Source organism: Fonsecaea pedrosoi (genome assembly GCF_000835455.1).
Source record: "Fonsecaea pedrosoi CBS 271.37 unplaced genomic scaffold supercont1.2, whole genome shotgun sequence".
Taxonomy (NCBI): domain Eukaryota; kingdom Fungi; phylum Ascomycota; class Eurotiomycetes; order Chaetothyriales; family Herpotrichiellaceae; genus Fonsecaea; species Fonsecaea pedrosoi.
The window spans coordinates 3,246,889-3,271,981 of NW_013550614.1; the positions used below are offsets into that span (position 1 = coordinate 3,246,889).

Here is a 25,093-nt window from a genome sequence, read left to right on the forward strand (position 1 = left end):
TAGCCCTATTCAATAGCAGACAAACTTGTGCTCCTTACATAAACATAATGCTGGTGTTGAAGTCACCCAGAAGTCGAAGGAAGAGTACATGACTCCCTATAGCATTCCCCTCTGTATTTTTGCGTTACAACCAACATTCTTGCGTTAGTTGAAAGAAGGACATTGTGAGGCTGCCTAGACCCGTCCTATAGATCCAAGATACACCCAAATGGTTTATAGGAAACCAGGGAGCTAAGTGTTCCCTATTCTTAACGAAGCACTGAACCCGTCGCTTCGGAAGCCGCCATGCTCGTGCCAAGACATACCGCACTAGTCCCAACATGGTAGTCAACTTTTCGACTCCCGTTGATCTCAATTGTTGTCATCGTCGTCGCTTGTATCCGCCCCTGCACCCACAAACAGTATCCAAGAACCCCCCAGTGGTGAATCATGGTCCATACCCGTGGACAAGGCGCCCGTCCCGAGGGCTTTTCGGAGTACCAACCCCCCAAACGTGAGCGAAAACCGCGTTCAGCTGGCTGCACTGCGTCCCTGGCGCCTTTCATTGTCTTATATTCTCCCTGTGCCCCTTCTGATTGTCCTACCCGCCCATCTCTCGCCGTGGACCCGTCTACCCTGACGGAGGTGAGAGAAATCGGGACATCTGCCCGAGCAAGACCCCAGTATAGAGATGCGTGGACTCAAACGGACGCTGAGCTGACGTGCGAATGCCAATTAGAGCCCCCGAGCACAAAACGGCGACGAGAAACGGATGACGGTCCCGACCAGAACGTGTCGAAGCGGCGTAAGGCTGTCACCCCCGAACAGCCAAAGTTCCTGTTCTCGAAGACTCGAAATCGAAGCCTCTTGACCTCTGCGCCCCCCAAACTCACCTCCCGCCACGAGTCTCCTTTCTTCCAGCGCGCTTTCGAGCCCACGAGCCCCGAACCCAGTCCGACCAGTCAAGAAGAACGTTCTAGGTCACAAGAGCGACCGAGACCTCAGCGACCGAGAACACCTACTCCAACTCCTCCAACCCCAACCCCAGCTGGCATTCTGGGAAGTGTGAGGAAATTTCTGGGCTACCTCACAGGCAGTGGTACCCAAGGTCCGGCAGAAGATGAGATTCACCAAAAACCACAACAAAGCAGCCTTAGTGGCTCAGATCAAAGCCAAGACCAAGCACAAGACGCAGACACAACTGCCGGAGAACAACAGGACTTCTCAGATCAAGGCAGTCCTACTCCATCACAACGAATAACTCTTCGCGAGTCTGAATCTCCCTCTCATGACTCTCCCACCGTGGACAGCAGAATTCTCACTCGTGAATATTTCAAGAAACGCAGAACAGCGAACACCATTGCAGGTCGGGAACAAATGGCCGCTCTCGCTGATACCACTGAAGGTAAAGCAGCCGAGTTCAACCCCACCGAAACCCCAGGCACCAACAAGCGCAAACTCACTTCCGTCGAAGGCCAGATCCCAGGGCCCAGAAGAGGCGGATTTGGAATTGATGACAGCTATCTTGATATTGAAAATGAGGTCGAGGGGATCGGCGAAACATCAGCAGAGACGCAACCTGCAACGCCCGCAAGCAAACTTCTACCTCAAACTCCTCTGCGCTCTGCAATGAGACAGAACACCACAAACCTCGGTTCAGTCGGACGATCCGTAAAATCGGTGCGTATCAACCCAGTTGACTCGGTCAAAGCTGTCTATGGCCAGTATGGCCGGTCCGGTGAGTATCGTGGCAGCACATTTGCGGACCTTTCAAGTCAGTCCCCGGACTCCACATCTTCTCTTCCGTTTGACGTGGATAACATACACTCTCCGATGACTATGCAAAATACCAAAGGGAACGTGACTTCGAGATTCCACCTTGATCCCAATGTTACCGATCCGAACGATGACACTTGGCGTCCGTCCCTTGCAAATCCTCGACCTGGCCACTTTCGTGTTCCTGATGAAGATGAGTTTGAAGATGACGAAGATGATGACACGCTCACGACACATCAAGCGACGGTACAGGAAGAAGTACCACCTCAGCCCAGCACCCCTCGCATGTCACATGCAGAACTCCCCCAAAATACTCCGCTCGAATATTCGGGCTTCACTGGACATACAGACAGCATCATGGTGAACGAGACCCAAGAGATCAGGCTTAACAAGGCGAGATCCGACGCACAGAAGTACAAACCCGCGAAATCTTCTCGGCTGTCTCTGAGCGAACAAGCACGATCACTTTCATCGTCGCCACCCAGCTCCGAATCAGAATTCATCGAATCACGACTCGAAACAGGCGCGCCAGACGCAGAAAGAGCCACCAGCAGACAATCGCGTGGAACACCCGTCAAAACTGGCAGACAACTCCCTGAAGAGAGACCTCTGAGTCGCGAAGAGTTGGACAACACCCAGATTGGGGAAGACGGCATGACAGACTATCAGCGCGAGCACCAATACGACTCGTGGGCGGAAGACCTCCTAAATGGCGCTGACGCCCCCGCACCACAGACATACGTTGAAGCCGGAATCGCCTCATCTTACGTGGACTCTCTTGTACAAAAGACATGGACGGAAAGAGACACCAGAGAATCCATTAACTTCTGGGAGAAGGAGTTTGAGGAAGGTATGAAAGCAGCACGGGACGCACGCAGTCAAGGGAGAGTGCTGCTTTGGGTGACAGACCCTGACGAGATTGTGGAAATGGAACAAAACGGGTACTGAAGAGACAACAAGTCAACCACGCATTGGAATACCATCCAGGCACTGCTTGAGTACGAGGGCGTGTTAATGTTGGATTGGAGGTGTATTGTTTTGAACACGCCGTCTCGAGCTCTCGTTTCCGCAGAACAGCGACATTATATCAATCATTCTCTAATAATAAAAAAGCAACGAGGCAAGGTTGGGTGGAGTATGAGATAAAATCGAGTCAAGGCAGACGTTTGGGAGGGAACTACGTTGAGCTCCTGTGTGTCTCCGTGGTGGTCGTACGACCTGTGGGTTTTGGTCGTATGTCAGTGTTGAAGCTCTCGTATTGTCTCCGCTGGTCTGTTGGGCAAGAACCTCGAGGGTCTGTTTGTAGAAGTATGATTAATACATTCATTCATGGTTGAACCCGTATTTTTGTTTTCACTCCGTAGCTGTCTACCCCCAAACACTGCCATCTCGTCTCTGGTTTTCCATTCCTCTGTGCGCGTGTGTGTGGGCGGAGGGGGGGGGAGTGAGAGAGAGAAAGGCCGCAAAGTTTTCCCCCCTCTTGCAAAACCTATCCTCAATATTCAATGAGTCTTATCCTTCGCGACGACTTCAGGCTCGGGGGCACCATCATCGACGAACCCGACCTCGATCAAACTCATCATACTGCCCGGCGGGGTACGCACGGCCACAATGCCCAATTTCTTGCCTTTGCCCGCGTCGGGCTCTCCCGTGGCGGCGGCAAAAACGTCTTGGACCAACCCCTCGCCCGCGCGGGCCATCAGGTCGGCCCACTCGGCCTCGTCGCGCTCCTTTGCATTGAGGAGCAGCATCATCTGCAGGTCCTGGGAGCGCTTGATTCGCTCGAGCGGTTCCGGGAGCAGGCCCGCGGCGGGGGGCATGACCTGGTCCATGATGACGATGCGCGATGTGGGGTGCATGGCGGGGACGATCTGGCGCAGGACCTTGACGGCGAGTGCGTCACTGTGGTTGTGGACGATCATGCGCAGGAAGTAGACGGCGGCGCCGCGAACGGGCTGTGGCGTGAAGTAGTCGTGGGCCATGAAGTCGAAGCGGTCGCGCAGGCTCGCGGGGATGACGCTGGTGGCTGGGTCCCGCGCCGCGGCCACCACCTTGGGCAGGTCCTGGACCACGATGCGCACGCTGGGGTCGGTGCTCTCGGCGATGGGCACGGCGCAGTGTCCCGCGTTGCCGGCGACGTCGACGACGACGCTGTCGCGCGGCAGGCTGCCCCAGTCAAACCCGCGCGCCACGTGGCCGTTGGCCATCAGCGGGTTCGCCGTCAGGTGCGTCATCAGGCGGCCGAATCGGTCGCGCACGGCCGGGTTGGTCTCGTAGTAGTCGTGGCAGGGCAGGTCCGTGTCGTAATAGTAGCTGAGGGCGGTGCGGGTGGGCTCCGGGCGGCCGTGGCCCCATTTCTCCAGGGCGTCGACCTGCCGCGCGCACAGCGGGAACGTGTCCTCGGCCAGGAACCCCATGAAGGTCGCGATGCCGCCGTGCGTCGCCAGCAGCCGCGACGACGCCGTGTGGCCCACCCGGCCCGGCTGCGGCTCGCGGAACACGTGGATCGGCATCAGCTGTCGCAGCATCTGCTTGAGCTGCGACGCGTCCACGCCCAGCTTGTCCGCCAGGTCCGGGTAGCTGATGGTGCCGCCGTCCAGTGGCACCCCCTCGGCCACTTTGTACCGGTACACGTAGCGGAAGGCGTTCAGGTCATGGTTCTGTAGAGAATATCACACATCACCGGCTGCTGGTGAGACACAATTGTCTTTTGAAGTGTGAGGAAAAGAGGTAGGGGGTGGGAGGAGGCGGGCATGCAGATGGATTTGAAGCAAACAGGAGGGAAAGGAAGAGGGGGGGGGATATATTATCGATTCGAGATGTTGCTTGCATTCCATGGGGCTTGGGGGAGAGAGATAACCCACACAGTGATAGAGATGCCATGTCACAATATCGTCCGGCCCCGAGGCCAGATCATACAGGCGCCGGGCCGCCGTACGCAGCTCGAGTCTGGTCTGTTGGAAGTCGGGCGTCGCGGGCGGGAAGGACGACGGCCCGTTCTCGTCGAAACTGGGCTGTGGGTGGTTGTTGTCGGCGAGGTACTGCTTGATCTGCTTGGCCGCCGCGAGGCACGTCTCGGCGAGTTTCTCGAGATCTCCTTCTCTCGGACTCAACATTTTTTTTTCTTCTTTTGAGTGACCTCGGGGATTCTTCAAAAGGTAGACCGAAAACAGAGGGACAGAGGGGCACGTGAATAGTGAGGATTGAGAATGGTCTCTTTTCTAGGGGATGAAAAAGAACAACCAATAGAGGTCCGAAAAAGGAGGTAGAGACGTTGTACCCAGTACCTTGTGTAGACTTACGCTGTGAAATGTAGATGTGATGGGACGGGTCTGTTTATATGAACCAGCATCATGGGATTGGCGGGTGGTGGATGGCGGATGGCGGAAGCCGTTGACGGTACCGAAGTGACAACGCAGCAATGCAGTAGTTTCCCATGCGGCAAACCAGCAACAAAGACTAGCTGCTTATCTGAGTTCATTGTCCCCGGCTGTCATCAACCTACAGAATCGAGAGGAGTTGGCAGCCGGCCAAGCGAGCGAGGAGGAACTCGGCGCATCGGATCGCGGTCAGGTGTGATGGATTGTACTCGTGTCTTGTCTTGTCTTGTCGTGAATCTTGGATATGGGCAAGTACAGAAAGAGGTTGAGATGAGGAAGTGAAGTTAAGTCCTGTAAGTGCCTATATGCGCAGCTAATAATAATCTCACGCTTAATGCCCACAGGACAAAATGGATGATTTTTGTTTCAATGGGCATGCCACCAAGCCAGCATTCGCATCTCTGTGTAACCCACCGTCCAATACAGTCTCATCAACCCCGGATTTCAAACTCTTGCCCTTGCATGCTGTATTCTAGACGGACCATTCATCGATCTTCTGACCCTCCATACCCATCCCATGAACACGATCACATCACGACGACTTCGGCAGGAAAGATATACACAAAACCAACAAACACTGGTGCTATCCTTGCCAAGATGCTAGACCGCAGTCCCTCTCAATCCTTGCGCTCCCTGGAAATCCACACCCAGCCCTCGCCAACAGGTCGTCGTTGCATCATCCCCTCTCAAATAAAGCGGCGATGATGCTTGATTCAGAGCCAGTCTACGCTTCACCCTCTCTTGCTGGGTCAGATTGGCTGCAAACGAAAAACGCTGTCTTCCCGACTCTCCTTCGACCCATACGGATCCTCTCACGCACCGTCTTAGCTTCTTGGGGGTAAACAAAAACCGAATAGAAGAGTGAGCAGTCTGTTGAGAAAATGAACGACTGGGCAAGAGGATGAAGTATTTGACCTGTCTGTTCCGTGCTTTGGCCAGCAAATCTAAGCAGCCTTCAAACCCTCCTTCCACACTCCGACGATGCCCTCACCTTCCCACAGATTCTGCAGCTTCTCGGTGACATTTCCTTTGACCAGGACAAGATCAGCTCGCTTGCCCTCTGTTACCTCTCCACGGTCAGCAAAACCAAACCTCTTCGCAGCCGCTGCTGTTGCAGAAGTCAAAGCTTCCGTGCTGCTAAAGCCGCATTTTTGAGTGTACAACTCTAGCTCCATCCACAGGCTGGGTCCAATTCCAGTGCCCTTGAGGCCCGCTACGGCATCCGTCCCAGCAACGACATCAATGCCTTCTTTCTTCAGCTTGGCCACCGTGTCGTATGCATATTCCATCTTGGCAGTTGGGGCCTTCATCCCGAGCACTTCAATCATGTTCTGCTTGGTCACCTCATCGATGACCCCCTTTTTGAAAGCGAGGTCAGCAAACCTCTCCCGCACGTCCTGCAGTTCGTTTGTCAAGCTAGCCAATACAACGAATGTAGGGATGACAAAAGCGTTCGTCTCCTTGTATAGCGCGGTGATGTTCTCCGGCAATGGTTGATCGACGAAGGTGTGCGTAAGTCCGTCCGCCCCGGCCTTGAGAACAATCTCGGTCATGTCAGCGCTCAATGCATGACCAACACAAGGAAGACCATTCTCGTGGGCAGCCTTGACAACCGCGGTCTGGAGCTCAAGGGTAGCAACCGGTATCGAATTCGTGGGAAGGGCGAGCGAACAGCAGTTCTCCTGCATTAGCTTGATATAGTCTGCCCCGTTCGCCTTGTGATTCTTGACATAATCAGATGCAGTCTCTGGTGTCAAGTTGGGCCATTTCTTGACCATTTCAATCACCTGTCAGTAGTCAGTGAGGTGGACGTTGAGACGCAGACTTCTGCCATCATTCGCACTTGTCAAGTACTGGTGAAATAGACACTGACCTCTTCCGTGGGATGACCCGACAGCACGATCGGTTTGGGCCACCCTCCCTCGATCGTGGCACCATAGAGCGAGCTCTTGAGGTCCGACAAAGCGACTGTCCCGCCAGCTCGCTTGGCTTGTGCAAGCTCCTCAGCAATGGCCTTGCGCCATCTTTGTACCATTGACAGGTCAGAATGCATGTCGCAGACGGTCGTGACGCCACATTTCAGAGGAGATCGCAAGATCATCGAGTCATCTGCTCCTGGAGGTAGGTGCACATTGGTGCAATGTATGTGAGTATCAATCAGGCCTGGAATAAGGCTGTGGCCTGCCCCATTAATGACCGTTGCGCCCTGAGGATATTGACTGCTGCTAGAACCGCTCGAGACAGATGTGATCGTGCCGCTGTCCGAATTGAAAACAACAGTTGCGTTCAAGTGAGTTTTATTACCGTCGAACAAGACGACGGAATGGATAACTGTTGGAGCCATGCTGGATGATGTAGGAAAGAGGAAAGCTTGTCGGTATAGAGATATGATGTGCAATAAGTTCCTCAATGGAAGTAACAAAAAGTAACCGTGCGACGGCCGGCAGTACAACGATGCTCTTGCAATAGACTTTCGTGCAATAAAAGTGTTTACGTAGAAACTGCGATGTGCTGCTCAATAATATGCTCTTGCTCTTCCCAATGGCGAGGGGTCTGACACGTAGGTTTGAACCTTCAGCCTTGTAAAAGCTGGGTGAGCAAGTAGGAAGGAGGATGCCTAATGTACACAACCGGTGGGTTGAAGAGGGGTAGCGGAGTAACCGTCTGCCGAGTATTTCGCGTCTGGAGGCTCGCACCAACTCTGGAGGCGGAGCGGTGAGGGCCTAACGAGAACGGCCGATTGGTCTCGAGTTGAACGACCTGGGTGTGCTACGATGAATACAGTAACAGAGCAGGGAAGAGCTCACCTAGGACTTTGCTTGGTCTTCCCAACTAGGCGGAGTGCTTGCTGTCATTTTCACCGGCTCAAGCAAATCGAACGCAATTGTCTGTGATTCGAATCTGCATCTCGCATGGGAAATGAGCGCACTGGTGATGCTGCTAGTCTAGTGGCGGTTGAAAGAAGCAGAATACGTCGCACAACAGATATGGTCCCACCTCTTGACTGAACCACTACAGAATCAGGGCATGGCTTTTGAGCGTGGTGCGTGGCATGCCTAGAGGGACTCCCGCTGGCCGAGACCACGGGGTGTAAAGATCCGTGTTGGGAAGAATGCTGATTTGTGCATGGAATCTAGCATGAATAGGCCGGTAATTGACTTCGAAGAGAAGGTGAATCTTGTTTCTTCTGACAATAGGCGCTGAAAAGAGAGAAGTGAAGCATTCCTATTGTTGTCACCAATTCAATTCACTGAGTTTTGACTGGTGCCACCCAATTCAATTGTTTGTCATGTTTGTCATGTTTTGCACATTTGCCCCTCGGCCTCCACGACCCACTGTGCGTCAACCCCGGAATCGCATCTCTCCTACTCCCCTTTGACCTTAATTTTCTCACACAGCACATGTGCTTTGTTATCTCATACCTAGACACTTTTTTGCATCTCTTGTAGGTCGTCTGGGGGACGATCTCATATTTGAATCCGTCTATTTGTCTGAAACAATGGCCTACTCACCCTCTCCAGCGTCTCCCTTGGCTGGTCCAGACGGAGCCGCATACTCCCACCGTCGGTCGCCCACTCCTCCTACACAACCAATGTCGAAGCGAGACAAGCGCAGGAGTCAGCATGTCGCGCAGCAGCAAGAGCTACACAATGAGTTGAATAGCAATCGTGAACAGCACTACCGAGAACAGCTCATTGCTCTGCAGCATGACATGAGCCTCATTTCCCAAGCCGATCCCTATGAACCCGAGCCTCTGGAAGATTCACCGGAAGAGGTGGCTAGGATTGCTGAGCTGGCAGCTTCAGGTACACCGTATCAGTCTCAGATGTCTTCATTGGCAGGAAAATGGTACGCGGAATTTGTACACGAGATCAACGATGCGAAGGAGGCCAAAGAACTAGCTCTCATACAACTTATGGTACTCTACATCTGATGTGGTCCGCCAGACTGTGATGCTAACCGCGAGACAGAACAATCACAATGCCCGTCTTGAGAGACTGAAATACGAATGTGATTACCGTCTGCACCTTGCTGCGGAAGAATGCGAACACATGACCTCGACACTGCGAGAACGATTGTTTCAAGCTCTTTCTAGCAAAAGACAACGGCTGATGAAAGAGAAGGAACAACTTGATATTGCGGACACCAATGCACTCCTCCTTCATCCCAGTCAGTTCAGTATCACCAACCCAGCGAGTCCTGGGGGCCACCACACGAGTCGCAAGACACGCTTTACCAGGCACCGTGAGCAAGAGGACATGAACGGGGTTGCAGACGTTACAAACAAGCGTAAGCGCAAGCTTGTGGATGATGATGTCGGTTCCCCGTCACGAAACGGCATTTCGACGCCGGGAGACCGCAGTCGTGCAGCATTGGCAAGTCAAACTGCACCCTTGTACTCTATCCACTCACTCTTCACCGACAAAGAACTCAACTTCCAATCGCACCAAGCACAAATTGCAGCCCGTCATTTCTTCTCGACCTCACGGAAGGAAGGTGAAACCAGCAACACGAGAAGGCGCCAAAAAGTCGACGATGACCACGGATCTGCTGACTCGGGGTCTGAAGAGGACGAAGAACTTGAAGCTCCTGAGATGGATCGTTCTGCCAGTCAGACTGTGCATGTCACAAGGTCTACCCGAACGATAGGTGCGATGAATGGGCTCAATGCTCTGAGTGACCTGGCCGAGAAAGCGGCGACACGTCCCGCACTCCCATACGCGACATTGCACACCCATCAAGGACGTCAAGGGACATTCCTACCTCAACCTAGCCGGTTGATGGCCGAAGAGCTTGAGGAGGATTTGTTGAAAATTGCTCAAATTGAGAGTCAACCCAAAGGCCAGATGGACAAGAGGGCCGTTGAGGATGCGCTCAAGCCCTTGTCAGAGTCACGAAGCAACTTGGCACCAGATTGGCCCGTGTATCTCGATATTCACCTGGTGGATGTGGATCCGAGGAAAACTGCAGGGGTACCGTGAGAATAAGTACGATTGGAATGGATGATGAGACTTGGCTCACGATCAACATGAAGGGATGGGGCGTACAACCATGTGGGCAACAGCAAATCGATACTATTAAATTGGAGATGGCGAAAGTACATGCCTAGAATCTACATACATGCATTGAATTAAAAACATATTGAACTTTTCCCTCTCATCCCAGCACGGCTGCAGGACCCAACTAGGCAAGATGCCGGTGGTTGCTTCCAAAGGAGCCTCTGTCCGCATCCCGGCGCTCAATGGACCGAGGATGACAAGGCACAACATCTGGTGACACCAATCAACAATATGATCGACGGCGCCGCCAGCACCACCACTAGGATAGGTGTCATTGATTTCCCCAGACTTGGCCACACCCGTCCTCTGGCTCTTGCTTCCCCACAGTTTGTCCTCGAGCTTTGGGCTTCCACCATCAGGTGCCTCGAGGATCAAAGTACAAGCCTGCTGGTGGTGGAGGGCCATTCAGCTCCACCATCGGATCATCATCAACCCAACCTGCTGCAGCATTTCGGATGGATCACTACAATGTAACCTGCAGACCAACTCCATGTACAACTCCCCGCCAAGTATAAATCGAATGGTTTCTCTGCCTCTACCTTGCGGTTCTCCTCGTTCCGCTGGCTTTGAGACACCTTTGATAAACGACTGAGGCACGAGCCTTTTTGTTGAAATGTGGTCGCAACTTTCCTGGTTCATCCTGGCATCGTCAATTGCAGTTCCTGCTCTGGCTCAGAATAGCTCCAACTCTTCTGCACCGACAGGAGCGTATCCTTTCTCTGTGTATACCTTGACCGCGGAGAATATCACGGCGAAATTCATTCCATATGGAGCTCGCCTAACCTCACTACTGGTTCAAGACCGTAACGGGGACTATCAAGACATTGTGGCTGGTTACGACAATGCCACTCAGTATCTGACCGACACAGAAACGAATCACGTAAGTTCCGAGTTTGACCAGTAGTCGTGCTGCCCAAGTTGAGATTTGAGCTTGCTCTGCTTGCTGACACGAGGTTTCATTCAACTTCAGACCTACTTTGGCCCTGTCGTAGGCCGTTACGCAAATCGAATCAAGAACAGCACCTTTACCTTGAATGGGCAGACTTATCACATCCCTGCCAATGAAAATGCCGGCGCCGACACTCTCCACGGGGGCACAGTTGGATATGATCAACGGAATTGGACTGTTGTAGCTTCGTCCAGGTCAAGCATTACATTCAGTCTACTTGACACTGGCTTTCAGGGCTTTCCAGGCACAGTATTAACAACCGCCACTTTCACGCTGGACACATTCCCAAGTGGTCCGCAGGGTGAAGTCAGACCACGATTGACGAGCAGCATGGTTTCATCAGCGTTGGATCAAGAGACCCCCATCATGTTGGCAAACCACATCTACTGGAACCTCAATGCTTTCAAACAGGCGACAATTTTGGACGATACGACTTTGTGGATGCCATATTCCGACCGATATATTATCGTGGACCCTATCTTGATCCCCACTGGTGCATTGGGATTTGTCTCGGACGTGTCGGCCTTGGACTTCCGTTCCCCTAAGCTTTTAGGAGACGCCGTGGATAACGCCACCGGAGTCTGTGGCGAAGGCTGCACTGGAATCGATAATGCTTTCATCCTGGACAGACCAGCCAATGCAGGCCCGACATCCTTAAACTACCCAGTGCTCACATTATGGTCCGAGACCACTGGCATCCAGCTGGACGTATCAACCAACCAACAAGGTCTCCAGATATACACCTGCAACGGCCAAAACGGTACAATCCCAGTCAAGCAAAGCCAGCAGCAAAGAAATAATGGCACACAAGGGGCAACCAAGTTTGTAAATCAGCACGGGTGCATTGTGATTGAGACGCAGGCTTGGATTGATGGGGTCAATCATCCCGAATGGGGGGTTGACAACTACGAGATCTTTTCTCCCACGACTGGACCGGCGGTGAATTATGCAACATATGATTTCTCGACGTTTTGAAAGTCGAATACCACGTGGTGCATGGCGGTGCATGGCAAGGCGAATACTTGGGACAAGGCTGAGGCGACTGCCACTGTGGCCAATCAGAAGATGCAGACTTAACGTCATTGTAAACAAATGGGAGTAAACAATCCCATTGCGACCGACTCGCATGATTCCATCTTAGCGGACCACTGCACATTCGGTGAATAAACAAACGCATTGATTGTTATTTAACACCTAGCATCCTATACTCCCTCAAATCGACCGATTATGATGCTGGCGGTGTGTTTGTAGGGCTGAATATTGATCGTGGACGGAAGAACCCGCGCATACTTCAGGGGACCACACAAACAAAATGTCCCGATCGCCCTCCGTGGCTTCCTACGCAAATCACGATCTAAGCTCCCCCGATCCTCTAGCAACATCTATCAACGATGAACCCTCACATGGCAGCACCCTATCTGCCAATCGACAATCCGCACCGAAGCGCCATTCCAGCACGTCCATGAAGACCACCAGCAGACCTACCAAAACAAGTGCCTTCACCTGCGACGCGGTTCCGTCCTCTCCATTCCGAGCCGTTTCAGAACAGAACTTGAGTCCCTGGAAAATTAGAGTGACTGTAGAGGCAGAGCCGGAAGACGGCGACATGGAACACAACGCGATACTATTCAAGACGCGATCGCGCACGACCCACAGATCAGTACAGAACGAGTCCCCTGAGGATGGACAACCAAAAACCTCTGGAAGAGGGCGAAAGTCTCAGTCAACAAGAAACAAAAGAGGTGATACGCCACTTCGTGATCGCAGGAGTTCTGGTCGAAGCAGGAGACAGAGTGTGACAGACTTGGACATAATACCTCTAGGAGATGATTCGGAAGAGGACGATTGGTTGAAACAGAAGACGTCGCCACGAAAGAGGAGGAATTCGCGCAAGAGCGTCTCCGCGGCTGTGTCAACGCAGAAAGCCTCCCCGTCCAAGCCCTCAAGGTCCAATTCCGATGCTCCAAGGTTTGAGGTGCGAACAGATACAGATGTGGAAGATCATGAGACTTCTGTGGACCACGACAATCCTATCGCAGATTCTGATTCACCTGAACTTCGCAAAATCGATCCAAATCAAGTATCGTTAAGACCTCGAGCGCTTTCAACCAAGTCAATTGAAGAGAATAATTATGGAAATCAAGGCTCGATCTCAAGTGAAAAGACAAGAGGGACGACAATGAAGCAGCAGATGGAAGTTCGGAAGGTATCCGTTAACAGCGCGCTGAGCTATCCGACTCCTTCACCTACTTCCTCCTACCACGGGGACTCTGACGATGCGGGGAAAGCTCTTGATGTTGAAAATGCTCCGGGTCTGCATGACAACGGGGTCTTTGATACTATGCTTGAAAGCGAGGGATTTACTATGATCGATCTCGATACTTTGCCCTCGGCTAGACGATACTTGAGTAGCCCTATTGATGAGGCATCAACCACCAGCATTCACCCCTTGGACACGAATGATTCCAAGCCAAGAATCGAATCGGAAGGGACAGGAAATAGCGATCCTGCAGCTCTGAATCCTTCCGCTGCGGATCAGGTTGTCGCTTATCCTACTATCATGCCAGATGAGACTGAGCTCTCAAGCACGGTCCCATCTTCGCCGCCAGCGACAGAGAAGAACCAAGCTCTTTTAAAAGTCCCTTCCTCATCGGGAGTTGTGGGACGAAAGGTAACACCACTCCCATATTCATCACCAAAGCTGCCTTCGCCACCAAGACCCAATGTCCGAAGGACGCCGCATCATCGGCACCGTGCTTCCGCTGGTGCCGTCTTTGCTGGTATTGCGCTGCAAGACGTAGTGTCCCCAGATCGTTCGCGCGATAGGGTATTGGCAGTCAAGCAGGAAACTTCCTCCAGCAAACCTGGCCTGGAAGAGGATAGAGCTCTATTTGTGGGCTTTGATTGTGGAACCCAACGCGAGCTCAGAGCTGGCCTCCGCTTTGGCGAGGAGCTTGCAAAGAGACTGGCATCGAGTCCGGCGGAACAATCGGCATCTTTCAACGATAAAAGCTCACAGTCCAGCAAAGTTTTGCAGACGAAGAAGCTGGGAAATTCTGAGCAGAATTCACGTACACAGGTCTGGCGAGGCGAAAACATCGTTCGGCACACTCCGGTCCAGGCGAGTTGCAGCACAGTACCTAGTGGCGAAGGAGCTGTGGTACATACGCCGCAACACCTCACACAGAAGTATCCTGAAAGGTCCATTCTCGACACACAAGGAAGGAGGGAACGGGAATGGCAGCTGGAGAGAGAAGCCGTGTCCAGGCAGATCCAAAATGCTAGCGAGAGCCAAGTCATTGTGATTGACAGCGACGGGGAGGAGGAGCAACCCACTCCAAGGGCAGAGAGTCCAGGAGGATCTCTTATCGAACCCGAACTCGAAGCAGATGATGAGACAGACATTTGGCTTGCGGAGGCCAAGAATTCGTCAAGTCCAGGCTCAGCGGTCCCAACCAACACCGAGAGTCTCTTTACCAACACGGAGCAAATCAGACAACGACAGCGGGCCCAGGAAGTTGTCAGCAGACCTCGGAGAAGTCTGATACCAAGTCCCTGGAAGAGGGGCGAGGATGTTGGTGCTCTGCAAGAACAGAGCACGTTCTTGTCTGCTTGTACAGAGGACATGAGCGGCTTGATGTTTTATCGTGAACCTGAGACTAAGATCCTGTTCGGCGCCGGCGAGATCAAGAGACAGCAGTTGAGACATAGAAGAAACAGCGGAAGGTTCGACATAGAGCTCATGGCTGGAACTCCGACGGGGAAGGCGTCTGAACACGAAAACCTCGAGAGCACAAATACGATTTTGACTGGCGAAGACGAGCTAGAAGGAGACGCCCCGGTCGCGCTGGGTATGTCCAGTCCTACATCTGAGTCGGAATCACCAGCAACGCTTGACAATCTGGACGTGGCGCTCGACTCGACAGACGAGCTATCCAAAACATCGGAGACATCCTATTCTTCTCCACCACCTGTTAAGATTCCTGTCAATTTCAACGATTCTTCGATGTCCATATCGACGCCTCCTCCGCGATCTGAGCCAGCTACAGCACAGCCACTTGAACACGACGAAGCCAGAGAGAGCTCTCCAGTACGGCCGCCAACACCTCGCTCCGCAATGAAAGGTTCTCGTTACAGCTTCAACCAGGCACTGGGCATTGCGAGGCTTGACGACACGAACATGGCCAGAAGAGTTGTCTTTAGCCAGAGGCACTGCGGAGTCGATGTTGATGGCCAAGAAAGCAGCTTCAGCATGCGATCTGCAACTGACGACTCTTTCGAGGATTCTGTTGACTTGCAGTTGAATCGAGAACTGCAATCTATGGAAATCAATCCGAGACAATCCGACGACAGTCCGCCCACTTCTTCTGACGGAGCCATCGAAGCTCGACCGGCCGTGAGCATTGAAACAAAGGCGAAAGACGAGCCCTCTATTGCCAATCCCACCAAGAGTCGGCCTAGTTGGATCTGGGGATCAAATCAAGCGGAGAGCATCGACTCACAAACTCGTGGCTCGCCCAGTGATAACCGAATCCATGTCTCCGTAAAGCACTCAGTGCCTTCAAGCTCATCCGTCGACGACAAAGACCGGTCTCAACACTCAGGCTGGGAGAAGACAAAGACCTCGATTCCTTCACCGACCGACTCTCATGAGAAGATCGAACCGATGGCTCAAACCATCCCATCATACCTCACCCCACCGTCCTATCCGTCTGACCCTGTCCGCTCCACCAGGAGACCACTTGCCCTGAGCGGCGACTTTTCAAACACCCACTTTCGCACTCTCCACATCATCTACCGAAAATCACTTCGTCCTAAATTCCACGCTCCCCCTCGCGCGATGATACGTCCTGAAGTGCTCGCGCTGAGGGGCACGGAGATGGTAATTGACGAAAGCGCCAATGGACTCGTTAACGGCGAGTTTGTGTGGACTGTGGGTGATGGTGAGTGTGAGGTCCTTGAGAGGTTTATGCAGGAATGCGAATACAGCCATGGATGGTACAAGGGCCGGCAAATGAGAGCAGATGCGGCACAGGAAATCAGATGGGGGTGGAGCGTGGAGCAGTTAGCGGAACGGCTTTGTCGGATTGTAGTGGGTGAAGTTGTGAGGGAAGAAGAGAAGAAGGCCAAAGGGCAATGAAACCAATTCCTTTTCTTTACCCTGGATCAACATCGGACGTCAACTGTGACTGTAGGATGTTGTTGCAAATGGGGTATAGATACAGGTTGGGTATATCCGAGTTGGGTACTTGTGCACAACAGCGACCAGGAGAAGCTGGATCTTTCTTTTGTTGGGGGGGGGGGGGGGTATTATTGTTGGATTAAGGTGCTTAAATCGGGAATTATACATCCCTACCTAGGTACCTAGGCACATATCACGACAGTTTCTATCCACATCCCTGTGGCTGCAGCTCCCCCACGGCAGAAAGGGTATCCAGCTTCTGGTATTATGTGATGAGGCTTGTTCAATGTGGAAGCGCCTGAGAACCAGGCGAGGAGCGGCGCCAAGACTAATTGAGATGGAGATGCGCAGGCGAGGGCGCAGGGTAAGAGCGCAGGGGGCCGCAGGCCACACAAGGAACTCGATACTTTCTACTCACCCACTGGATTCGGTGATACAGTATGTAGGCTCCTTGTTGTTGTTTGGCCAAAGACGCGACAGGGACGTGCCGTGGGCGTCTTCCTAGCTCGACACTACACATGCACATCTCGCCCTCCCCTATGCGAATCACTTTTGCGTCAGGCTTCTCCATCCTCCCCTCCAAGATCCAATCGTCGGCACCGGTTCCCAACTTCCGCAGCTTAGGATGCTGAGGGGCTCTTCGATCAATCAACAACGGTGCTAACGAGATGTCGCCATACCAGTCAGCTGGCCTAACACTCTTACCACGAGATCAACAATTTCTGGATATCTGTCTCCCATCTGACTCTCAGTCGCCGCCTATGGCGGCACACATTCGCCCAGACAAGTGAGCTGTGTTGTTAGCATGGCCGACTATGATGTGGAAGAAGCGGTACCAAACGAAACGCAGCGGCTTCTCAAGAGATGCCACCGCCACATCGACTTCGATACCACAAGTGCCTCATCGAAAGACCACCAGCTTCCGCTGCCAAAGTCCGAGCGGACAGCCATGCCACACGCAGAGAGACAAACTCATTGGGGACGTACGTGGACGCGTCTGTCGCGCTATCTGCCTTTTATGAAATGGATTCCCGAGTACCAACGGATATGGTTTCCCGGTGATTTTATGGGCGCCTTGACGGTGGCTTCACTTTACGTGCCCATGTCCATCTCGTTTGCCCTCCTCGGGCACGCTCACCCTGTCAGCGGGCTGTACTCGTTTGTGATCACCCCGCTTCTCTACGCATTAATAGGATCTTGTCCCCTGATGGTGGTCGGACCGGAAGCGCCAGGCTCTCTTCTTGTTGGAACAGTTGTCGCGCTTTCAGATCGAGGAAAGGACGGTGAGGAGGATCAGACCATCAATGCCCAGATAGCCGGCACCGTCACTGCCGTTACGGGGACGGTGCTGTTCCTGACGGGCCTGAGCCGGCTTGGATTTGTGGACTCTGTGCTCAGTCGACCGTTTATGCGAGGATTCATCGGCGCTGTCGGGCTCAACGTGGTGATACAACAAACGATCACAGGCTTGGGTCTTGGGGCAATAGCAAAAGAGGATCCAACCGTGTCGGAAGGAAGTCCTGCGAGGAAACTTCTCTTCATCCTGACCAGCCTCAATCAGACACATCTTCTCACTGCTGCGGTCTCTATAACCAGCTTTACGATCGTCATGGTGATAAGGCAAGTGGAGCCATCGATTTAAAGCCTTGAGACCTTTGACTGACAGAGTCCAGACATTTTCGGAGCTTCTTGGAGTTACGCTACCCTGTGACTGCGTACATCCCGGATAGATTTGTGGTCGTTGCCGCCTCGACGTTTCTCACTTGGCTATGTGGCTGGCATGAGCACGGTCTTCAGGTGCTCGGGCGGATCCGAAAACCAGAAAGTCTTGGAATACCTTTCCGTTGGCCATTCACCTTTCACAACATTGACGACATCTCGAGTCTCATCATCACGGCCTTTGTGATTGCTCTATTAGGCTTGTTCGAATCTTCTTTGACGGCCAGAAGCCTAAGAAAGGCGAATGCAGCGAACAAGGCGTCCAACGTGCCTTTGAACTCCAATCAAGAACTCATCGCGCTCGGAATTGCCAACATTGTTGGTGGGTGCTTTCTCGCGTTGCCTGGCTTCGGCGGTTACGGCAGAAGTAAGTTGAACTACTCGGTAGGCGGAAGGACTCCGATGAGCAACGTCCTTCTCAGCACCATTACCTTGGCCTGCATTTTCTTCGCCCTCCCAGCATTCTACTACATTCCAAGAGGGGTTCTCGCGGCTATGATCGCCATTGTTGGGGTCTCGATGATTGAAGAATGTCCACACGAGATTTTGTTCTTTGCAAAGATAAGGGCGTGGCCTGAGTTGACACTTATGGCGCTAGTCTTCGGGGCCACGATCTCCCATTCCATCACATTGGGAATGTCTCTGGGGCTCGCATGGTCAATTGTGGCTTGGGCGACGCACCGAGGTTGGCGGTCTGAAGTGCGAGTGCGGGATTCGTCAGTACAAGCATTAGAGGATGGCGACCTGGGACACATAGCATCGCTTTCATCGATGCGGACGCTGATCGTCACCATCGTCGGGCATCTGACATTTGCCAATTCCAGCGACCTGAAAGATCGCTTGGAGGTCCTCGATCACGAAGCAATCTCTGTGCATCAGAGGGCGGGTTCCCCATTCCCCCACCGACATGTGGACACAGAAACCGTCCTCATATTCGACATGCACCACTGCACCAGCATTGACGGATGTGCGATCCAGGCCGTGACAGAGATCATCGAGCACTACGCCGCCAAAGGGACGCGCATTGTCGTCTGGAAGCCCCTGCAGTCCCACGTCGGAGACGACATGGAGAACAAACTGGCCGTGAGCGGCGCCGCGAGTCTCGCAGAGGACAATCTGATCTTCGCGACCACCTTGGACGAAATTCGAGCCGTGTATGGCGAGTCTGGGGAGGGACGTCCGGAGTGGGTCTTTGAATCTTTGGACATGTACGACGTAGACTCGGAAGGATGATGACACAGCTATCTTACACATATATATACATATATTCATCTACACTAGCCATATACACACGGGCATGTTTGCTGCGTATGCAATTCAATGCATTGATTGAGCAGCGGCCTTGTTTTCCTTTTTACCATCTTATTTACCTACCTACCTACCTACCTACCTACCTATTTACCTTCTTAACCACAATGTATCCAGTTCCGGTAGGAATAAATTCGAGTAGATGACACGACATACATGACAAAAATAGGACAAGTTCAGGAGGTGGGGAGGAGTGAAAAAAACAGAAGGACGATCAGAAGAAGAAGAAATAGAAGGAACAAGATATTGTTTCATTGCATTGCATTGTATTGGACGGAGCTATCTCGTTTGCAGTTCGCAGCTGGGTATCAAAAGAGTTTTGGGTGGTTTTGAGGAGGCTGTTGGTTTCGGGTTGCTGAAAGAAAGAAAGAAAGAAAGAATCCGCTCCGCTCCGCTCGCTGCTGTACCGAGTACCGCTGGTTCATGTCTCCCGGCGCTCTGGGCCTGAAAAAACTGATAGTTGGTCATAAGCACTTTTTGTGTCTGGTCGGTTCCGTCCGCAGTCGGACCCAAACCAGCGCATCCATTTCCCGTTGCCGTCGAATCATGCGTGCGGCGAAGAGGGTGTCCTGGCGTTCGTGGGCGAAGCTGTCCTTCCGGTAGACGAGGTTGAATCTGGCTCGGTCACGCGCGCGGGTGACGCTGAAAGGCTATTCAAAGACGCGCAGGAGGCGGACGGAGCGAGAAGAAGCGAAGTAAGCTGATGAACAAAATGTCTATTGTCGTGCTTCGTTTTTCGCATCAAGGGATGGCTGCGTGGAAGTCGTTATAGAAGGCTTGCTGGCTCAAGGAGGCTGATGCAATCATGACGAAGGGCCACATGCTGCAGCCATGATGTTTTGGGGAGGACCAACGGTATAGTAGCCATCGCCGGCATCGCCGTCAAGGGTGGATGAATAGCCATTGTTGCCAACGAAGCTGCAGGGGCCATATCCCGCCACTACGCCAATCTGGTCGATGGTTACGTCGTTGCAGTCGCCAATGGCATATGCAGGCAAGCCGAGACATTCGATGTTCCCCAGTTCATACCAGGTCCCGTCCGTGGGAACCCAGAAGCCATACGTCTGGGATCCTCCGACCATGACAACATTGGTAGGCCAGTCTTCTGAGAAGGCTGCATTGCTAAGAGGTGATCTGGTCCTGAGGAATTTGGGATTGAGTGATTTCCTGACCACTGGCGTTGCGGAAGCAGTGGTGAGCAGCGAGGCGGTTATCAAGACGGATAGCAAGTTGATAAAATACATGTCGATGACTGCGAAGCGTTAGTCCCGACAAACATCAAGAAATCATGAATGTATATGAATGTGAAGCTCACAGAGGTCCGAGATATAGAAATTTTTGTCTGTAATCACCGAGATGATCCTCCTCTGGGGCTAATATTCCCTTGATATGCACCGCCGATCCTCGAGGCTGTCTTAAACCAAAATGGAGAAGACACCACACTTGGGGTCCCTCTGAGGTGCTTTATAGTACTTCAACAGACGTGGGAGCTATTCTTCCTGTTCAAAACCAAAGTTGCTGAAGGAAAAGCTGGTGAAATCTAGTGGCGAGTTTGTGACGTATTCACAGTTTCATTTGTATCCAGATATGCTGTACCAGATTTCCTTCAAAGGAGTGAGTGACAGGCAAGGAAACAGATTGAAGGACAAATAATTTTACAAGTTGGAATTCTGACGGATCAGATTCCAATGCCACCTAAATACCCGGATCTGGAAGTAACGAGTGTTAGGACCGACGAGGAGCTTTACAAGGAGGTGAGGTCGCAAGGAAAGGCAGGCGAGACAAGATATTCGAAGCGCCTAGTTGGAAATGCCCAGGATGGTCGAGGGGTCGTGGGCCATGGATTGAGGTTTGAGTGGCGCACAACGATGCCAGTGGCCGCGTGGCGTCGATTGGGACCAACAGGAGGATTTTGGTGCCAAAGAAGCGAACCAAGGCCCCTCTGCAAGATGGTTAGCCGGATTCATCGAGCCAATGTAGGGGACGGATGGACTCGGCAAGACGATAGCTATCCACACAGAATCGATAGGCCTTCGAGAATGTGTGCTCAAGGAAATGATTGTCGTTGGCCGGTGCGGATCGCCTGACCGCAATACCACTCGTACTTTAGCGATGATGAGTGTTTGGTGGCTTTTGGGACGATGCGAACTCTTCTGGCATGGAATGGGACGGGCAGACGGGCCACTCAAGGTGGAGTCCCTTGTAGCGGCTTGGACATTCGCAGGACGCAGTCTTGGGGGCATCGTGACAACTCGTAGGAGGAGGGTCGTTGAGACAGGAGGTGAACTTCAGCGAGCTCAGGGATGGACTGGCGGTTGCTCAGATTGGGCTGCTTCCTCAGGTCATTCTCAGTTCCTCTCTACCCGTTGCCGGGTATGCGATTGACTGGCTTTGCCAATCAGTAAGTGAAACATGGAATCAAGGGTGAGAGAAGGAACCAAGAGGGTGGTGAGTGACTCACTGGGAAGCACCCGATTTGCTTGGGGGCCATGCATGTACCCCCTTGCTCCCTGGTTTGAAGCTTGGACTTACATACGAGGTACAGAGGTACCCATGAACTTTCGGCCCCTGGTCAATGGAACATGATGTGAGAGTCAACTGGGCGGTTGTGGGTTGATCACGGACAGAACCTGCAGAACGTGGCGCGGAGAAGCCAAAGAGCACCAGTGACAGCCCCGAACCATCTGGCCTCAGTTGTGGAGCTACCTCCCTTGCCGGCTTCTAACCATGTCTCACGAGCTGTTGGGTTCGACAAGGTTCGCATGATGCAAGCATGCAAGCTGTAGTGGAGTGCCGGCAAGTCTTGGAGTTCAAAATCTAGCCACAGCAGTGGTGAGTGAGGGTGAATGTGCGGTTTCAAGCAGAGACTGATGGCTGTTAGGACTGCCAAGTACGAGTATGTTCCGGGTATCTCGTACAGTGTCTGGGTACTTTAGGCACCTTCCTTGGTACCCCTACAAAATCCCTTTGGCGGACCCGGGGCCTCACCTGCTCTTTCCTGGGCAGGTACTCGAGCCTCCCATCCTCCATACTAGTGAGGGAACTATTTCGCGCCCAACGTTACCTCGGTAGCTTACCATGCTTTACCTAAGTGATGGTGGTACCTAGGTAGTCAAGTAATACACCGTGTTGGTATGGAGTACCGAGTACATAAAGTATGTAGACGATGCAGGTGGCACCGGATCACCTCGTACTCTCAATTTCATCATCATGCCACCACCGTAAACGAATTCTGTTGAAACCGACGCGCATCGTGCACTTCTGTATCAATGCTCAAGCTTACAGCTTTCCTACCATTGCCGGCGTACTCGGTACTTGTGCAGTACGTAGGTACGAGGTACGAGGTAGAGATGCGTCTGCACCAACGCGAGCTACACAGCAGATGCAAGACAAGCGCTGCTTGGGGCGTCGGTAATGTACATATCGGCGCATCGGCGGATGATGGTATCCTCTCTCCGATGCTTTGGAAACCAGCCACTCCAACTACCTACAGTAGTATAGTGCGGGTACCTACTTGTGAGGATCCAGTAAATGAGGGCGATTTTGTTAGCCTTGCAGCTATATCAGATGCGGCGGCACCGGACAAGACTGGGATCAGATCGTCCGTAGTCTAGTTTCACACCGGATGACCAAGCTGCCCGCAAACAGAAATAGAAATGACTACCTAGTACTTGTGTGCGAGGTACAAGTACCCCATTCCGAGACACAGTTGCGATCTGCCTTGGAGTCAAAAGACGTCTGTGCATTGAATTTCGTCATAAGTATTGACCCGATATTTGTGCGAGCTATGTGAATCCCACAAGTGGTCAAGATCGTGGTTCTTTTCGCAGACAGCTCCCTCCTGTACCAGTGCGAAAGAATCTGTATGTGCGAAACCATGCACAAGACCAGCTCTTCTTTCTTCTCGACTGGTGAGACCGAGCCGGTCACTCGTTAGATATGTATTTATCCCTGTATCCTTCTTGGCGGCGCTCAAGACAGTACGTGCACTTCGTAGAATTGATTGTGTTTAGTGCACCACATCAAGACGGAGCACGACGGCATCCATGGTCGAGCGCCTGCCCCTCCTGAAATCCCTTCTGAAGTGTATGGCAATGTCTTGAAAGGTGGTATCTCCATATATCTTTCGACACCCGCCCTGCTTGGATTCGGCTCGGGGTGGGTTTCTCGATAAGATCGAGAATGAGGTGGAATTTGCCACGCCTTGCTGCTGTTTTGAGAGATAAAGTACCGCGTCGACATGCTCTGATATGTACTGTATGGAATCTCAGCACCACTCAACTCTTCTTGGTCAATTGCCATTCTGCCATCTTCACTCGTTTCGAGGGGAGGAGTGCAGGACGTCAGAGAAGTGTTGTGCAGCCCGCTGCGGGAATTCCACTGCTGCTGATCTGCGGGCCGACTATGAGACGGTAGGGTATTGTTATGAAGGGCTCTGGTGGTCACCTCGACAATGTGGGACACTTCACATTTCGGAAAGGTGTACTCAGCATCATCAGCACACTCGAGGAATGTTCGAAGCTGAAGATTCATCAAGTGGCGGCCGGGATTGACGAAGCTTCGAGGCAAGTGTGCTGAATGACTCTCTGCCACTGGACAGCAGAAAAGCAATGGTCGACTGATCAGCGGGGGGAGTGCAAAGGTGGTACGAGGGTGGTTGCCGCTTGGGTAGTTCTTTTGTGTGTTACCGTTCGATGAGGGCCAGCTGGCTCCGGAAGGCGCCATTCTCGAGGGCTCGTTGTCAAGGCGGCAACAGCAAGGCAAGATTGAAACTGGTTGACGCTCAGGTTAGCACTCGTGGAGAATAGAAGAAAATAAGACGAATCCAGACGATTAGAGCTGCTGTCGTAGGTGTACTTACGGGACTTGTTTGCGATCAGGTTGGTTCAAGGGCAAGAATTATAAATGAAAAGCGTCGCAGTTGCCTCAGATAGCAGTCAAAGCCGCGTCCAGCAGTCGCCTAGTCGTTGAGTTTATCATAATACTTCCACGCCTCATTTTGGCCTCATCATATTCTCGATGCCAATGCACTGGAATCCTCAGTTGACTCTGGCATAGAGGTCTTTTTAGCAGCCTGAATCCGTGAGTAGTGTGTCTCTGTCTACAGCCAACGTATCCTCCGTATCTCCGAAAACATCCTTGTCCACGTCTTTTACTGGTTTTGTACCACTTGGATGTTGTTTTTCTTCTGTAGTCATCCATCAGCGAGAATCCAAGAGACGCAATAGTCACCAAACTTGCCTTCCACTTATCCATCTCATCCTGTTTGTTTTTGTACTGTTTGAGTAGTTCCTCCAAGACCTGCTTGAGCCCGTCGGAATTGGTCTTCAGCGCGGGTAGTACGTCGTTCACTGTTCTCTCAACAAGTACTCCGTTTATCAGGCGGAAGCACTTGCGGTCCTGAGGAAGTGGCTGAAGCGTCTCCATAACAAGTCTGTCCAAAAGCCAAATGTCAGTATCTTGCATCGCCCCTTTGGGAAATATTCGCCCCAAACAAGACTTGTGCTAAGATGGATGTGACTGACTTGTGTTCCTCAATCTCTTGTTCAATTTCGCCTACCTTCTGCGCAAGCGACTGAAGGGTGTTTTTGTAGTTGGTGTACTGCGATTGCAAGTCTTGTATACTCTTAGTAGGTGTTTGCGATGTATCAGGTCTCCAAATACCTTGCTGCTTCCGGAGGGCTGCTTCCTGCCCTGACGCCATTCTGTCGATAGGTCAAGTGATCAAAATGTTTACATG

The 25,093-nt window shown here is 52.4% G+C and overlaps 9 protein-coding genes across 9 annotated transcripts; 5 read left to right on the forward strand and 4 right to left on the reverse strand.

Moving 5' to 3' along the window:
* Nucleotides 1-429: 429 nt before the first annotated feature.
* Z517_03133 (uncharacterized protein) lies at nucleotides 430-2,703 on the forward strand (the record flags this gene model as incomplete). The annotated part of the gene is made up of 1 exon (XM_013432241.1): nucleotides 430-2,703. One exon carries the CDS (start codon nucleotides 430-432, stop codon nucleotides 2,701-2,703), a length of 2,274 nt encoding a protein of 757 aa, XP_013287695.1.
* A 554-nt stretch (nucleotides 2,704-3,257) lies between these two features.
* Nucleotides 3,258-4,871, reverse strand: Z517_03134 (uncharacterized protein; the record flags this gene model as incomplete). The annotated part of the gene is made up of 2 exons (XM_013432242.1): nucleotides 3,258-4,415; nucleotides 4,620-4,871. 2 exons carry the CDS (start codon nucleotides 4,869-4,871, stop codon nucleotides 3,258-3,260), a joined length of 1,410 nt encoding a protein of 469 aa, XP_013287696.1.
* A 1,208-nt stretch (nucleotides 4,872-6,079) lies between these two features.
* On the reverse strand, nucleotides 6,080-7,479 carry Z517_03135 (uncharacterized protein; the record flags this gene model as incomplete). The annotated part of the gene is made up of 2 exons (XM_013432243.1): nucleotides 6,080-6,922; nucleotides 7,009-7,479. 2 exons carry the CDS (start codon nucleotides 7,477-7,479, stop codon nucleotides 6,080-6,082), a joined length of 1,314 nt encoding a protein of 437 aa, XP_013287697.1.
* A 1,155-nt stretch (nucleotides 7,480-8,634) lies between these two features.
* Z517_03136 (uncharacterized protein) lies at nucleotides 8,635-10,117 on the forward strand (the record flags this gene model as incomplete). The annotated part of the gene is made up of 2 exons (XM_013432244.1): nucleotides 8,635-9,054; nucleotides 9,107-10,117. The coding sequence occupies 2 exons, from the start codon at nucleotides 8,635-8,637 to the stop codon at nucleotides 10,115-10,117; spliced, it is 1,431 nt and encodes a 476-aa protein (XP_013287698.1).
* A 691-nt stretch (nucleotides 10,118-10,808) lies between these two features.
* Z517_03137 (uncharacterized protein) lies at nucleotides 10,809-12,119 on the forward strand (the record flags this gene model as incomplete). Its single annotated transcript, XM_013432245.1, has 2 exons — nucleotides 10,809-11,075; nucleotides 11,166-12,119. 2 exons carry the CDS (start codon nucleotides 10,809-10,811, stop codon nucleotides 12,117-12,119), a joined length of 1,221 nt encoding a protein of 406 aa, XP_013287699.1.
* A 337-nt stretch (nucleotides 12,120-12,456) lies between these two features.
* On the forward strand, nucleotides 12,457-16,284 carry Z517_03138 (uncharacterized protein; the record flags this gene model as incomplete). Its single annotated transcript, XM_013432246.1, has 1 exon — nucleotides 12,457-16,284. One exon carries the CDS (start codon nucleotides 12,457-12,459, stop codon nucleotides 16,282-16,284), a length of 3,828 nt encoding a protein of 1,275 aa, XP_013287700.1.
* An 847-nt stretch (nucleotides 16,285-17,131) lies between these two features.
* On the forward strand, nucleotides 17,132-19,278 carry Z517_03139 (uncharacterized protein; the record flags this gene model as incomplete). Its single annotated transcript, XM_013432247.1, has 2 exons — nucleotides 17,132-17,938; nucleotides 18,022-19,278. The coding sequence occupies 2 exons, from the start codon at nucleotides 17,132-17,134 to the stop codon at nucleotides 19,276-19,278; spliced, it is 2,064 nt and encodes a 687-aa protein (XP_013287701.1).
* An 878-nt stretch (nucleotides 19,279-20,156) lies between these two features.
* Z517_03140 (uncharacterized protein) lies at nucleotides 20,157-20,597 on the reverse strand (the record flags this gene model as incomplete). Its single annotated transcript, XM_013432248.1, has 1 exon — nucleotides 20,157-20,597. The coding sequence occupies one exon, from the start codon at nucleotides 20,595-20,597 to the stop codon at nucleotides 20,157-20,159; it is 441 nt and encodes a 146-aa protein (XP_013287702.1).
* A 4,208-nt stretch (nucleotides 20,598-24,805) lies between these two features.
* Z517_03141 (uncharacterized protein) lies at nucleotides 24,806-25,057 on the reverse strand (the record flags this gene model as incomplete). Its single annotated transcript, XM_013432249.1, has 1 exon — nucleotides 24,806-25,057. The coding sequence occupies one exon, from the start codon at nucleotides 25,055-25,057 to the stop codon at nucleotides 24,806-24,808; it is 252 nt and encodes an 83-aa protein (XP_013287703.1).
* Between the last annotated feature and the right edge of the window lie 36 nt (nucleotides 25,058-25,093).